The following is a 16609-nucleotide window of genomic DNA, read 5'->3' as shown; positions in this document are numbered from 1 at the left end:
CTCATGTCTCTAGCATCAGGATTATTCTCTAGATTACAACATTTTGCACAAAACCCCCCGTAGTTAACACATCCTGGATACCTGCGTCTCAAACATTACCGACACATTTTTAAATCCAAACGCCGCACAAGAAAAAAATCCCCTGGTCTTTGAGTCCTGCACACAAATGCATATCCTCTGCTTTCCCTCTCTCTTTTTCTCCCCCACCTCTGTTCCCCCCTCCCTATCTCAGTCGCTCTCTCTCTCCCTCCCTCCCTCCCTCCCTGACTCTCTCTCTCTCTTTCTTTCACTCCCTCTCTCCCCCTCTCTCTCCCTCTCTCTTTCTCTCTGGCCTGGCTGCTTGTCTGACTGTATGAATAATGTCCTGCCTTTTGTAATGAAGGGGGGGGGAAGGGGAAAAGGACGCTGAAGTGGTAAAGCCCTGCTCCCATGCACTGACATTGAAAATGAATGACAGCTTACCTGCATGCCAATCTTCATCAGACTGACACTGGGTTGACAGCACAGCCTATACTCCTCCACACAGCCGGTGACGTCAGCCATGCCTGGCCCCTCCCACCTCCAGCTCCGCTCCCGGTTTTCTCAACACCGGGCTGATGATGCCTTCCAGTGTCCGTGGGAAATACGGCAATCACGTGTGAGTGTTGGTGAGAAGCGCCAGTAGAACGAAAATCAGTGCAGGAAAAATAATCAGAGGTGGGAGAAGTACTGAGATCTTGTTCTTTAGTAAAAGTAGAAATACTAGAATGTAGAAATAGTCTGTTACAAGTCCTGCAATCAAGTAAAAGTAGTGATTGTGCAGATATGATGTGTTAAAAATTATTGATGCATTAAAGCTGGTAAAGGTGCAGCTAGTTTGAATGACTTTGTATACGTGCAGGGTAGCTTGTGAATTTACTCCAGGTGGAACTAAAGTCTGATTTAACACTTGATTATATTTCACATTATTATAAGAAAGTAACTAAAGGTATAAATAAATGTAGTGAAGTAAAAGTACACCATTTACCTCTGAATTGTAGTGTAGAAGAGTAGAAGTACAATGTAGCAAAACATAAAAAATACTCAAGTAAAGTAAAAATCCCTCAAAGTTGTACTTAAGTACAGTACTTGAGTAAATGTATACTTACACCACTGGAAATAATAAATTAAATAAATCAGTGTATACGTTTTAGGAATAACTATGAAGCATCAAAAAGCATGTCTTATTCTTACTGTTTATTCTTTTCTCATCAGTTTGAATGACACACACAAAATTCAGTCAATAACCAGCATGTTCAAAATCATTTCACAAACGATAACTGAGATTTTTTAATTGAGTGAAAGTAGCAATAGGCCTACTAGGTTGTTAACATTCTCTGTTACCACTTAAACCTGGACCAATCTGCAGGAACAAAAGTATCAATATGAAAATAAACTGTGAGTATCATAAAGTACTTTCTGTGCGGAATAGCCCATAAGATTATGATTATTGATGCATTTATGTTTTCATCACAGCTGGAGTTAAATGTGACTACTTTATACTGTAGGCCTACTGCTGCTGTGCTTTCACCAACAATTATATGTCATCATTGTTTATATTAGCTAGCTATCTGATTGTAAAGCTGTCAGATGCATGTAGTTGAGAAAAAAATACTATGGCATTACAAAATGTAGCAAACGAACTATAAAGAAGCATACAAATAAAAATATTCAGACATTTTTCCAGTACCTCACACACGAACGAACGCGTTAAGTGGCAAACTCTTTTTATTGGGTTCTTTTATTTGGGGTTAAGTACATTGTCAGAATAAGTGAGAAATGAATTTAACTTCTGTTAGACAGCTATCATACTGAATACATATTTACTGTGAATGTATGCAAAAATGTATTGCATATGGCTGTCTAACAGAAGTTAAATCCATTTCTCACTTATTCTGACAATGTACTTAACCCCAAATAAAACAGCCCAATAAAAAGAGTTGTTAAATAATAGTGAAGTCACGTTGTAATAACAATAACCCATCTCTCTTGCGTTTTCTTTTTGTGATTTGCCAAAAGCCACTCAAATGTCCTACTTGAGTTGCCGTCCGGAGTTGTCCAATATGGCGGACCATCTCGCACATGCGCACTGCAGATCGTGCAGAGCTGCAGAGTTATGGCTAGAAAGGATCCGTCTAGTGTAAAACTCTCGCGAGAGTTTGCAAGTCACGTGGCTGAATGTTTACGTTTGGCAGGCGGCATTTCAGTTACGATCGTGGGCCACAGCAAATGATCGTGAGAAGCTAAACTATCTATTAATGATGTCAATGACAGGGAGTTTGATTGTTGAAATAGGGTGTTAGCGGTCTTGCTGTTCAAAGAAGAATGACAACACTGTAGATCACCAACACTATGGTTTATTTTGTATTCACAGGCAAGTCAACGTTGTCGCAGTAAAAGTCCCAAGATAGCTCCTGGTGCAATCAAATGTTCCCTTTCAGTGTTTTACTATTATCCTGCTGCATTAATGTGTATATGTTGCATCATGTTACTGCAGTAGATGTGTTTCCAAGCCGCTCCAACGAGAGTTACAACGAGAACGTGACGTCATATTTACACAAGACGGATCCTTTCTAGCCATAACCGAGCTGCAGATCGGGTAGTGATGACGAGAGTCTCATCCCAATACCCCTCCTCGACTCTTCCCCTCCTCCGGGACTTGACCCGGAAATCGATCAAGACACACCATTTTGAAGGACGTCCCAATAGCTGAAATGCACCAAGCCCCCAGGAAGTGCGCCGGAATCAGATGAAAATATTCGTGGTGGCCAAACGGCGGTACTACACTTCTGTTTGGTTGCCAGGCCCGGAAGCGTCTATCGTTATTCCAACCCAGTTTAGATTTAACCACGCCCACTTCCGCAATACGCAAGAACGTAGCTTTAGCGTCATTCACTTCATCTTCGGCAGTTATAGCGGTCGCGGTGTAAAGCAGGATATTGAATAGTTGTTTTTTGTCTTTCCAAAGGATTTGTTGACTGAAAGTAAACGATCCAGAGTCCTGAGATTGTATTACTGGTGTTTTATCATCTCAGCTGGTGTAAGTGCAGAATATTGAATATAACCTTGACTATTACTGTGTAGCCTACTTCATTTATCTGACAGCATTATTTAATGATACTATTTTATATATATATACACACAGTTATTCATTTATAAACATATATATATATATAAACACACACTTATATGTACTCACACATGTATTTATTCATTTATACACACAGATGTATTCATTCATTTATACACACACAGCATTATTTAATGATACTATCTTATATATATATATATTAGGGCCGGGACTTTAACGCGTTAATTAAGATTAATTAGTTACACAAAAATTAACGCGTCAAAAAAATTAACGCATTTTAATCGCACTTATTTTTGCACCGCGGAACGTTTCTCACTGGATGAGTTTCAGGGGTACCGATTCTACTGGAGCACCAACTAACGTTCATGACTTCAAACAACAACAAACCACAGTGAACAATAGTCAAACGTGAACGAAGAAGCTGATGAGACCACTTTGGTTGGCCCCGTGGATGGGACATTTTGTTTTAAAAAACGGACGGATGGAAACGTCAATAAGAGCACGGTTGTTTGCAAATTATGCAAAAAGGAATTTGCATATCACCGCAGCACATCAAGCCTCAAGTATCACCTCAATGCAAAACATATAGCAGCTAGCGTGGAAGCTAGCGTGGACGTTAGCCCGACTCGGAGTACAAGGACCCACACCCAATTCGCGTTGATCAAACAGTGGCCTATGCAACAGAGAGATTTTATTTTTCATCAGGATATTGGAAGAATAGGAGGGATTGAGGTCAATCACTGGCACTTTTTTATTTTATTTTAATGGTACACTTTATGTTGAACTATTTATTACGTTGCTGGTGCAACTGGCACTTTATGTTGAACTGTTTATTGTTTTGGCCAAGGTTATTGAGATAGTTGGACTGAAATTGATTAGATTTTTTAAATCAACTGTTGGTAAATCAACAAAGTCTGTTATGGCCTCTGAAGCAACAGAGATGTTTTCTAATAGCCAGGGTTTCCAATCTTCTGAATGTACTTGAAAGTATTGTGTTTTACTTAAAAAACAAAGTGTTATAGTTTACAGAAGGTCTACCTACCTATAGGCTACCTGAATCTCTGAAATGTACTATATTCCTAAATATGCTATTGCTACACTTTATGGAAAAAATTGCACTTTTCTGTTGGTCTTTGTTAAGTACCACCTTGAAAAAATTAAACAATGTTTTGTTGCTTAAGCTTATGTATTCAGTCATTATTCAATGGTATACTAAAATCCATGTGAAAAAAATTGCTTCTCACTGTTCTCAGGTCAAATATTTATATGTGATTAAAAATGCGATTAATTGCAATTCATTAATTACAAAGCCTGTAATTAATTAGATTAATTTTTTTAATCGAGTCCCGGCCCTAATATATATACACACATTTATTCATTTATAAACACATATATATAAACACACACTTATATGTAATCACACGTGTATTTATTCATTTATACACACAGATGTATTCATTCATTTATACACACACACTCACATATATACACTTTATATTAATTAATTTGTACACACACACATACATATATATATATATATAAAAAAAACAACACAATATAATAAAAACAGTTGCAATAATAACATGATATGGTATGATCAATTCTCAATTAAAATATATTTTTCTAAATCAATATTGGTGGGGGCTCTTTTGCAAAGATAATCAATAACATCGCCTGACAGTTGTTGCAGATTATACAGCATACTTGTTACTTACACACATGTGCCATGATCGGAATGATCTCGTCTTGTACCTTTTCTCAAGTACAAGATGTTATCACTTCTTACACCTCTGGAAAGCACTTTTATGTAAAGGAATACATTTTTATAAATGTCCCAACATTTCATTTTTACATGGCAAATAGAATAGAATAAAATAGACATTTATAACATATTATAAATGTCTATACAAAATTAAATAAACGTTAAAATGTTACATGACAAACAAAAAAACGAAACATTATATATAGGCTATATATACAGATGTTTGCTAATGTATCCCTCTTATATCCATCAGGAATTAATATTTAATGATGAATTAACATTACCTCAGCACTGCATAAGTGTGGTCGTCAGTCATATTGAAAAAGAAGCACTATTATATTGTATATTATGCAGCGTTTATAAGGACGGTATTTTGCTTGTCAGATTCAGATTTCGCGGGTGTTAACATTACCTCAGCACTGCATAAGTGTGGTCGTCAGTCATATTGACAAAGAAGCACTTGTCAGATTCAGATTTCGCGGGTGTGCCGTGTCTATGACGCTCTCGCGTAGAGCTACGTCGATCCTTGCGTAATGCGGAAGTGGGCGTGGTTAAATCTAAACTGGGTTGGAATAACGATAGACGCGGCCCGGAAACACTTTTTCCCATTCACTTACATGGGGAAAGAGTGGTCTGTAAATCGTTGGATAATTTTAAACTAAATAAACCACCCAGTATGAACACTTTTATAGCCCTTATTAAAAACATTCGTTCCTCAAGTTGTAAAAATGTGCTAATAACGTTATTCTGAGAGTTATATCCCTCTGCATTATGAACGTGCATCTAACCCACGGGAATTAGTATGTGCAATTCATTTCTAAAAGTCTTTCACATTACTATAATTATATTTTTATTTAAATGTAGGCTACATTTTACACCAACACGGAACAAAAAAACAGGACCAACCATCATACATTGAATTCCTTGACTAACAAGAGAAAGATTCATTCATTTAAATAAATGTCTCGCCTCGACAGGGGACGTCGCCCATGCCCATGGGCTGAGGACTTCATGCCAGCCGCCGTGGCACGTCTGCCTGCGGCCGGGTTGCTCTCCTGCTTCCCGGGGACGCCTCAGCACCTGCAGAGGACTTCATGCCCGCCGCCGCGGCACGTCTGCCTGCGGCCGGGTTGATCTCCTGCTTCCCGGGGACACCTCAGCGCCTGCTGAGGACTTCATGCCCGTTGCCGCGGCACGTCTGCCTGCGGCCGGGTTGCTCTCCTGCTTTCCGGGGACGGCCCCCTTACGACGGCCCGTTCCGGCCCGCCCCCGGTGGGGGTACCCTCGTTAGGACCCCTACCCGCTCCTGCGGCCTCCTTTCATGGCCCGTTCCATGGCCCATCCTCACCTGCGACCACACCCTCGTCGGCCCCTGTGGTGCTTCCTCCACGGGCACGAGGATTTATTTTTGCCCTGTTTGAATTCTGGGGGGGCTTGTGTGGTGACCACGTATTTAACCACTGGTTCATAATTCAAACTGGGAACTACAGTTGCGGCTATTGTTCCCGCACGGACATTTTATGTGTTGCCTATATATGGTGTGTGCCCTCTTGGCTCTTTCTCTTGTCGACCCGGGCTGCGACCTGACAACATGTCTTATTCTGTTCTCTATTAAAGTACCCTTTCACATCTCCATTGCACCGCCTCCGACTCCATGTCCTCGGCACTACAATGTCCCCATATTTACTTTAAAATAATAAAAATATTCATTTAAAAAAAGGATTGAATTATATATTAAGTATTCTCTATTGAATACAAAACTGAATAATACAAAGTTTCATGATGTTACTATTTCACACTGCTAAATGTAAACCCTGTAAGGCTAATGTATTAGAAAGGTCTAGCCTCGTCTGTATGATATTAGGCTTTTAAGCAAAGGCCCCATGTGCAGCCACAGTGCTTTCAGTAAAGTCGCATGTGATAGGCCGGTCTCGAGTTCGTGTATCCAATGAAACTTCAGTTTGCTGTTACCAGGAAGCAGAAGACGCTAAGGAGAAGGCTCTCCATCCTTGCCTTTTTTTACTTGATACATACATCCATGATTCCCTGAATGAATGACTACTTGAGAAACGTCAGGTTAATAGACAGCAAGTCGAACACTTTAGTTACATGTTTCACTGCCGGTGTCAGGATATGAGAGCTAACGTTAGCAGTGATAGCTAACTCCCGCACACATCACTGGAAGTAACGGTTAGCTAATTTAGCTATTTAGCCTAATTTAAGCTACATCTTTTCATAGCAATGCACCGAACGTCGCTTGTTAAATCGTTGGAGACGCCTCACTCTTTAACTTCTGTGTATGTCGGGTACAGCAGCTTGAACCGTTGCTAACAGACATGGCTAACACCGTGCTGGAGGTGGGGACGGGGGTCTTCGCCATATCGATCGTCTGGATCGCAGCTCTGGTTTTTGGGATGATTCTGCTGAGAGCATCCGGGTCTGCGAAGTGAGTGAGAACCGCACCCTGATTCAGGGATAACAGCACCCTCACACTGCTAACACTGCCCCGGGTAGAATACAAAGCACACACTGCTGGAGAATAAAGTGAGCCCAGACAGGCAGAGGTGGGAGAAGTACTCAGATCTAGTACTTAGTAAAAGTACTCAGATCTAGTACCAGAGTTTAGGAATACTCTGTTACAGTACAAGTCCTGCATTCAAAATGTTACTCAAGTAAAAGTAGAAAAGTATTAGCATATACATTTCCTTAAAGTATCAAAAGTAAAAGTAGTCATTGTGCAGATTGGTCCATTTCAGATTAATATATATGATATGTTTTATAATTATAATATTGATCATTAAAGTGTTCACAAAGCTAGTTTGAATACTTGACACCACTGCAGACAGGAGATCATGTACATGTATGTCACTGAATCAGTCTATGCTTTATTCCTTTGACCTCTCCCCCTCCAGGTCATATTGCTTTGCTTTTTGACCAAACACACACACATCCTCTCTAGAACATAAGTAACTATAACTTTTACTTTTTAAGTTTTACATTTGTGGCATTAGTAAGGTTTTTATGTTCAAATAATGAGGATTCCAATGCATTTCATTAAAAGGACACGTTGATTCTATATATGGTACTATTGAACACAGTGGTGTTTTTAAAGACAACACATTTACTGTAGGAATATCAAGAATCTGCGCTTCGTGTCAAACTGAAGAGTAGACCCAGAATCTTACATGGCCTTGACTGTGACTAGAACAAAAAGAAGAAATGTGGTTTTCTCACATAAAAGTTGAAACTCTTCAATATGTTTTGCTTCCTTAATAAATCGTTTTGTTCACCCAGATGGAGCAGCAAAGAAAATATAAGTGCAGTTTCCTTCCTTCCTGACTTCTTATCTAAAGACTATGAAACAAGTCATTATACCCACATGCTGCTAAACTAATAGATTGCGGACACCATGCACCCTCCAATCCCTGCTGATTAATACTTGTCTACAACAGACCATAATACTATTAAAGTCAGTAAATGATTATTTGTGTGCACTTTTGTAAGGTGCAATTACAGTAAAGTTTAAATGAGGTGAAACATGGAGCTATTTACTTGATTGAAAAGTTAACAACGTACAGGGTAAGCACAATAAAGAGGCCATTATTTTGGTACTTTAAAGTCCATTACCCTACGATGAGTCGATAACCCAGGGTTTCTGGCAAGTTTTACCACAAATCAGCAGTGGGAGTTCTCAGCACTTCCTGTTTGTCTGAACCATGCTTGTGTTTTGTGTGTTTTTGTTTTTGCCAGGTTAGCCGTGATCCCCATTTTCCTCATGGCTCTCACTATCACTTTAGTGCTGGTGTTTTTCCCACGCAGCCCAGAGACCACCCCCCCTTTCAAACAGATAGAGGTGAGTCTATGTACTGATCTCACACACCTTACACACACACTCACATTCATTTTCATATATGAGTATGTTGTACTACATGTAACACAAATACCATGTGTTTCTTTGTTACCTCTTTGCATTCAACACACACAGACATGTATTATATATTGTGGATATTGCATTGTGACAGCATGGTGTACTTTAGTGGAAATAACAGCATGTTTTTCACATTTGATTTGTTCTTTATTTTCTACCCAATATTTTGGCAAGAGAGACCGCTGAGTGAAATAGGAATGTTTTAGGACTTTAAGGTAACTTTAAGGAGATTCAAGTAGATCCCTATTTCATGCTTATCGGTGACAATAGTATATCAAGTACTATCATTCATGTTCAGTCTTATTGTGTGTGTGTGTGTGTGTGTGTGTGTGTGTGTGTGTGTGTGTGTGTGTGTGTGTGTGTGTGTGTGTGTGTGTGTGTGTGTGTGTGTGTGTGTGTGTGTGTGTGTGTGTGTGTGTGTGTGTGTGTGTGTGTGTGTGTGTGTGTGTGTGTGTGTGTGTGTGTGTGTGTGTGTGTGTGTGTGTGTGTGAAAACAGCATGTGTCAGTGTGTGTGCTTGTCGTAAAGGGCTGTTCTGCTTTATCTTAGTCCAACAGCAACACAGAACAAACACTCCCCCATGTTGCCTCCGGGCTGTGCCAATAAGCTGGCCAGATCTGCCAAGCAAGCTGCCCCCCCCCCCCCCCATAACAGAGCAGAGCCCATCCCAGCTAGCACGCATGCTACAGCCTTTGTGCTAATTCAGAGCAGCGACAGAGAGAGGCAACAAAGGGGGGCATGTGAACTGATTCCAATATCTGAAAGAGCCCATGTATACATCGTGTGTAAGATTAACACCTCACAATGAAGCAAAGAGCCATAATTGCCCATTGTTTTGATTTGTGTAAAGTTCTTAACTGTTATTTATTTTAACTATGTTAAAGTGCCCTGTAGCTTTTAGAATAGAAATCAATTGTCATTGTCCAAAATGGTCTCAAATTGCCAATCTGGCATGTCATTAAAACATAGACACACCACGACTACAGTATGAATTCTCAAAGTATTATGATACAATGAATGAATAACAAAAGACAAAAGATTCAAATTGAGTATCTTAAAACTGAGAAACCGTGGATAAACCATCCAGAGGCTCCCTGTAGAAGCTTCCAGAGATTAGCCTCTCCTGTCTGCAACACAGAGGATGTGAAGGGCCCTCTATGACTCATCTTTGATATTTAACCTGAATTAAATAGACAGTTTATTTTCATTTGAATTATTATAAATCCCTATGATTAAACTGTATTTTAACAGAGGTAAAAATGCATTCATATAAAGAAAACTGCTTCATTAGAGACAGTCAATGACGTCTTGTGTTCATATCATGTTTTTATGTAACATTCTGAAATCCTGCTTCCCAGCAGAGAGAGGATGTACATGTCTGAGTGTGTGAACGTCTGCACACTGTGTAAGAAATGTCCAACCTCTTGCTGTTTAAGCAAAGTGAAAATATCATAGTGCCAATTAGTCTAGCTGCAGACTGGTGGGGGGGGGGGTTATACTAGCCCCCCTCTCCCACCTGCCCCGCCCGCCTGCCAGCTACCACCCGTGCGCTCAATAGCACATTAATAAAACATGGCCCACACTTTGGGTTCCTACTTGCTGTGTAATTGGCAAATTAAAAAGTGAGATGTGTTAAATGCATCCATAAGAGACGGTATACATCATCCCTATCTCACACACACACACACACACACACACACACACACACACACACACACACACACACACACACACACACACACACACACACACACACACACACACACACACACACACACACACACACACACACACACACACACACACACACACACACACACACACACACACACACACACACACACACACACCTACTCTCATTCCATTACAGTCCCTGTGAAATCTCTCCTCTGGTATTAACTGGCTTGAGGGTGTTTTCTCAGCTTTTATTCTCATATTGGTGGCTCATGATCTAAATATTAACACAGACCAAGAGCTATTAGTGAAGTGTTAAACATATCGATGGCAACTTTATAAACTCCAAACTTAACTTACTTGAGCTACAGCAGTGCTAATCTTAAAGATCTATTGTTCTCCTCTTTTGCTTTAGACCTGTTGATCAGAGCATCCCCCTGCGGCCTGTGCCCCCGCTGATCCTCCATCTAGATAAAGAGCAGCAGGATCAGAACATAGTCAGCATCCCACATTCAGCAGTTAGTTTTCAGCAGGCGTTAGTGAAACAAGAAGCATGACATGTCTTCAAACACCTTACTGCAGATGTTGTTCCCTGAGCACACAGCTTTCATTCCTATATGAATCAATAACTGCTGCTTTGCCACATGTCAGAGGCAGTGGCCAGGTTTGAAAGGTGGGGTTGACCCTGTCTTACGATCATTTCATGGCGTGGTTACATTACTGTCCAATCCGTTTATGAAGTTTTCTCCACTCAGAGATGCCACATATTACATTCAGGAAGCAACTCAATGAACACTTCCACTCTTCTGTCCTCAGACTGCTGCTGTTCACTGGGGCTTCAGCAGTGGTGCAGGAATGAGTCATTATTTCAGCACCTCGGGGCTTCCTATTCTCCAAATCTATGTTTTTTGATTGAGATTTTTTGGTATAATAATCATGCAACAATAATAAATCTAGGACGCAAGTAAATACGTTTCTTCTCCTGCTATGTTTTTACCATTTGGGAGAGTTTGTTTGCGTTAGCTATGAGGTCTCTGTTAGGCTTCTGAATCCCGCACAGAGTTACACAATTTATCATTCAAGATTATCTCAAATTAAATCTAACTCTGCAATCCTGTTGTCGAATGGCACCCTTCTCTCAAAGCCCACAGTAGGCTGTCAAGAGCTTAAACCTGACCTGATGCCTGAGTTGTCTATCATACTGTGTCTCAGCCATGGTCAGTTTACACTGTGCACCAGCATGAGTGGGACACTGTAAAGACTCTGTAGTCGAGAAATAAAACAAGTGTCCCTTGAAGCTGTGCACTGCACACTCATACCAAGTTCTTCTGGTGAACATCACGTTATTCTGCATTGTCAATTATTAGGATTGTAAAAAAAGAAATATGAACATAATTTTCATTTAATTCAAACTTCCAAGAAAACAACTTGGTGTGTGTGTGTGTGTGTGTGTGTGTGTGTGTGTGTGTGTGTGTGTGTGTGTGTGTGTGTGTGTGTGTGTGTGTGTGTGTGTGTGTGTGTGTGTGTGTGTGTGTGTGTGTGTGTGTGTGTGTGTGTGTGTGTGTGTGTGTGTGTGTGTGTGTGTGTGTGTGTGTGTGCGCGCGGCCCGTTTGGCCTTTTTCTTTTTCTTTTTTCTGTTGTGGCCGAATCAACATGATAAGCCCACAATTAGTATTGTAGCGTCTCGCTGCGGGAAACACACTTTGTCAGCGCTGTCATCTGACGGTGTGTTTAGACCACCTCAGTGTCGGATTTTGGAAACTTGATTTTGAGTTGTCTCATGGCAGTTAGGGTATAGGGGACAAACCAGGGGACTTTACTTCCTCTTGATACCGTCGATTATTTACAAAAAAACACCTAAATATAGCCTACTTGTTGTTATTGTGCTTCTGTCTTCCTGTGTCTTTTCATCTGTAAGCTCCCTCAACGGGGCCGCTCGCTCTCTTTTCTTAATCGCCCTCTCACGGGTGAACAGTTCAATGTCCCGCTTCATTGTAGGATTTCTGCCATGTCTCTACCACTTTAGTTTGACCATCTCTGTTACTAAGTTATGGGATTCTAAATAACTAAGTAATTAGATACCTTACCGTTACTGCGCTCATAAAGAATGATAAGAATAAGAATAATGCGTATTGAACTGGTTTAATTAATTAGTGAGTTTATTTAAGGTAATAGGGCTGTCAAGTTTTAACGCAAAAAACAATTAACACCACTAATTATTTTAACGCGATTAACGCATGTGTATTTTTTGTCCTCGGCCGCCCCGTAGTTTCAGAGCGCATCGAGTTTAAAATACCATCTACAAGCTGATGCTGATAGCTCCGCTCCTGCCGCCCGCTTGTGGCAGACCACACTTCCACGCTCACCGGCAGGCAGCGACTGGCCATCGGGAGGACCGGGAGGGCGTGTGTATGTGTGGCGCGAGCGAGCGAGAGAGAGACCTTACGTGTATTGTTGTTGTTAGCATCTGGTGCCAGCTAGCTGCGCTAACGGATATAAGGAGCTGTTTAAATGAAAACAGAGGAGCGACATTTCGCCGACAACTGCGCCGAGCACACACACACACACAGACACACACACACACACACACACACACACACACACACACACACACACACACACACACACACACACACACACACACACACACACACACACACACAGACACAGACACAGACACACACACACATACACCATTTGTATTGTATGAGAGAGGTTCCAGGGGGGTATACTACGAAGCTGATTCAACCTAACCTGGATATGTTTGAGTTAGCCGGTTGGCCTAATCCAAAACATACGCGCTCTCGCTAAACGGTACTTCGACGCGGGTTATCAAGTGGATCGCTCAAGCCAGCCGTGCCCTATCTAGTTAGGTGCGTGTTCACATGAAAGGGGTGGTATTTGGAGCATTCGACCAATCACAAACATGGAGAAGCATACTGACAGCGCAGCGTCATACTTCCTGAATGAAAAGTCAACTGTATAATTAGACACATATGAAGAAGTTAAACTTTAAACATCCATGACTTAAACACTTTATCCAGGATAAAAGCCACATAGCTGCACCTGCAAGGTGAATACAGCTGGTAAAAGAAAAAGTGTTTGAATGCGTACATTAAAAGGTTTATGATATCACTGCCCCGTCTAAGACACAAGTGGGTCTGACTTTAATTACATTTGTCTCGAGTGTTTCGTCAACTTAATGTGTTGCTTAAAATAATACTTTTGCATACAGTATGTGACACTGTGAGTGTTGCACGGCCAGATACGGCTCAGCTGACTCAGATAAGGAGATATATGATACATTATGATGTGATATGCCGCGGACTGTACTTAATGTTACTCTGATCCGGTTACTTATGTTGTGGCAGATATTTAAGTAAGCTTTCTTAACGCTAATGTTATAATAGTCAGATTGCTCTGAAGATGGGAGGTGATATTCTATTAATGTTCACGTTCACACAGTCGCTGATTTTTGCCGGCCGTCTTTCCTGCAACGGCAGCTTTTCTGTATTTCCTTTCTCCTGTAATATGACTTGATCGCTTTAAACTCTGCACACTGAGCTCTGATTGGTCAGCAGGCAGTGCTTTAACTGAGTTGATCTCTTAGCCTGCTCCCGACCAGGTTAGCCGCACAGCGTAAGTTACCATGGAGATCTAGCCTGCTAAAAAGAGAACCAGCTTCTTAGGACCTGAAACCCCGAGTTTTCTCTGAAGTTAGCAAGCTAAGCGAAAATCCTGCTTCGTAGTATACCCCCCAGGTTGAATTGAGGCGAATATTTGTAATGTTCAGAGGTTGTTGTGTTTAATATTCATGAGAATATTTGTCATTGTACAAATGATAATAAACATTAGCATAAAGCTTATTTGTCCACTCATATGTTGATAAGAGTATTAAAAACTTGAAAATATTCCTCTAAGGTACATTTAGAACAGATAAAGAATGTGCCCACATTTCTCTCTGCTTGTACACAAACACTTTGTGGAGGCCCTCTCCTGACATCTAGTGGCTAATAGAGGAAACACAGATCTAATTGACCTGCCATGTTTTTCCCATGCATTGAAGACTATTTACTGCCTGGATAAAAGCTGTTTAGTGTGGTTACTCAGAACTTGTGACAGTAAACGGTCTCACTCTTTCTCTCCTCAGATAGTGGACACTTTGTTCATCGCTCGCTACATCCTGCTGGCGGTGGTGAGCGCCGTCTTTCTGCTCATGTTCTTCATGCTGCTCCCCTTTCACTTCCTGGAGCCGGTGTATGCCAAGGCCTTAAGAACTCAGTAGAGCTGCCAGGGTCAGAGCTGGCACCGGGACCACAGGCTGATGAGCACAACTTAAGACAAGCAGGCCGAGGAGAGCCACCCCCCCCCCCCCCCCCTCATGTGGAAACAACCTACAGAAGACTCCCAAAACAGAAACAGTGTTCCCTTCACAGGTTGTTGTTCACTGTTCATGTCAACAACAGAACTGAGATCTCAACAGGTGCTTTAATTTATACATTGTATCATTTTAACAAACCCTCCACCTTTTATATAAAGAAAAGCAATAAAAGAATAAAGGAAGACATATATACCTTGTTTCTGTCAAGTATCAGTTGTAGTGACAGTATAGGGCCCACATGTCACTGAGGAGGAGACAGGGCACTGAGGAGACAGTTAATTCAAATTCTCAATGCATCTCACAGTCTAAAGCCTGGTGATTGGATAATACACTGACTCAAAAACTGTGTATTTAGTAGTTAAACTAATAAAAATGACTGCAGCTAATGTGAAACTTGAATTACAGTCATAAGATTGCTTCAGTGTGCCATCGGCTGTGTCGGCAACATAACTCAAAACAAATATGACACACAAAGAAGTAACATACGGTATTTGTATGTTAGTGTTTTATTATGCATAAGTGACGAAAGAGAAATTGAATTGTTACTAATTCCAACAAATGGACATCTAAGAAATGTTCCTGTACTGTGTGTACCTGGCTTATCTTTGTCTCCTGTCCTTATCTTTAAATGTCAACCTGTCAATGGTGCCAGAAAAGCATTCTATTTACACACATTAAGTTACATTTCATTCATGTAAATATTATATACAAGTTGACAAACTTAGTAAAAAATGCAATTTAATTTAAACATGTTAAATATGTACATCAAACTGAATGGATTAAAAAGCACTCAGGGAAAAGAGGTGTTTGTGGGACCAGGATATGGCCGAGGCGGTGCCATTCACGTTCGCCATTCAAGTTCGCCATTCCAGCGGGGCGGATGGCTCCGTTTGCCGGGGAGGATGATGACGAGGACTTCTTGTTGTCGAGCACTTCCGGGTCCGGCGTCCATGGAAGTCCACCGCCCAGGTCTGTATTTCCCCCTGGTGATGACCATGGCGGCGGAGCGTGGCCGCCCATCTGCTCCCTGCAGGCAGCAGGCTGCGCAGAGCAGAGTCCTGCATCGGGTCGCGGGTACCCGACGGGTGACCCGCATAAAAGGTGATTCGCGGGCGGTATTTTTTCAAACGCTTTTTTCCAGGTTCGGTTCTGGGTAAAACAAAGATGATGCGGGTCGGGTCGCGGGTGTTGCATAATAAATAATAATAATTTAGTTTAATGTTTAAATCCTCAGACCTCTCCCCCGCGGGACCGCGCATAATCATAACCTCTGCAGCGCATCAATCTGCTGCTGAGCGCGCCACATTCGAAATGGCTGAGGTGAAGCCTTCTAGCGGAGAATACAGCAATTTCAATAACACTTCCTCAAGAGCGAAATCCAACGTCTGGGAGGCGTTTGGTGTCATCCTAGATGGAGAAAATAACCAACATCCCACGCTTTTTGAGACAAATATGCCACTGCGTGTGTTAATAATTGCACGTTTTCACTGCTCATATATATGCGGGTTCGGGTCGGGTTACGGTTCCTGTGCCGACGGGTCGGGTCGGGTTGCGGAACTAATTGGCAATATGTGCGGGTATCGGGGCGGGTTCAGTATTGCACGTCGCGGGTGCGGGGCGGGAGTGGGTCTTGAAAATCAGACCCGTGCAAGACTCTGGCGCAGAGAGCCTCTACCCCGCTGCCGCGTGACAGGGCGTGACATTCTGGATCTTCACAGCCTGAATCAGCACATTGCCTGCAAAAAGTTCCATATGT

General features: G+C 41.6%; 2 protein-coding genes across 4 annotated transcripts in view; one reads left to right on the top strand and one right to left on the bottom strand.

Moving 5' to 3' along the window:
• The window catches only part of pknox2 (pbx/knotted 1 homeobox 2), a 107373-nt gene extending 106791 nt beyond the window's left edge, over nt 1-582 (bottom strand). Inside the window, exon 1 of the mRNA XM_079651650.1 lies at nt 463-582. The gene's annotated coding sequence lies outside the window, so the exon portion shown is untranslated. The remainder of the gene's footprint in view (nt 1-462) is intronic.
• On the top strand, nt 507-15045 carry tmem218 (transmembrane protein 218). Of its 3 annotated transcripts, none has more exons than XM_079651666.1 (4): nt 507-637; nt 5849-7317; nt 8622-8724; nt 14623-15045. In XM_079651666.1, exons 2-4 carry the CDS (start codon nt 7208-7210, stop codon nt 14755-14757), a joined length of 348 nt encoding a protein of 115 aa, XP_079507792.1. In that variant the 5' UTR covers nt 507-637; nt 5849-7207; the 3' UTR covers nt 14758-15045. The 3 variants fall into 3 exon arrangements, with proteins under 3 accessions (XP_079507792.1, XP_079507793.1, XP_079507791.1); XM_079651667.1 differs by lacking the exon at nt 507-637 and having other exon boundaries at nt 4671-7061; nt 7184-7317; XM_079651665.1 differs by lacking the exon at nt 507-637 and having other exon boundaries at nt 4676-7317.
• The last annotated feature ends 1564 nt before the right edge of the window (nt 15046-16609 follow it).

The sequence above is a fragment of the Notothenia rossii genome (genome assembly GCF_949606895.1).
Source record: "Notothenia rossii genome assembly, chromosome: 9".
Lineage (NCBI taxonomy): Eukaryota > Metazoa > Chordata > Actinopteri > Perciformes > Nototheniidae > Notothenia > Notothenia rossii.
Note: the sequence above shows the minus strand (reverse complement) of the source record. Positions and strands in the feature narration are given on the sequence as shown.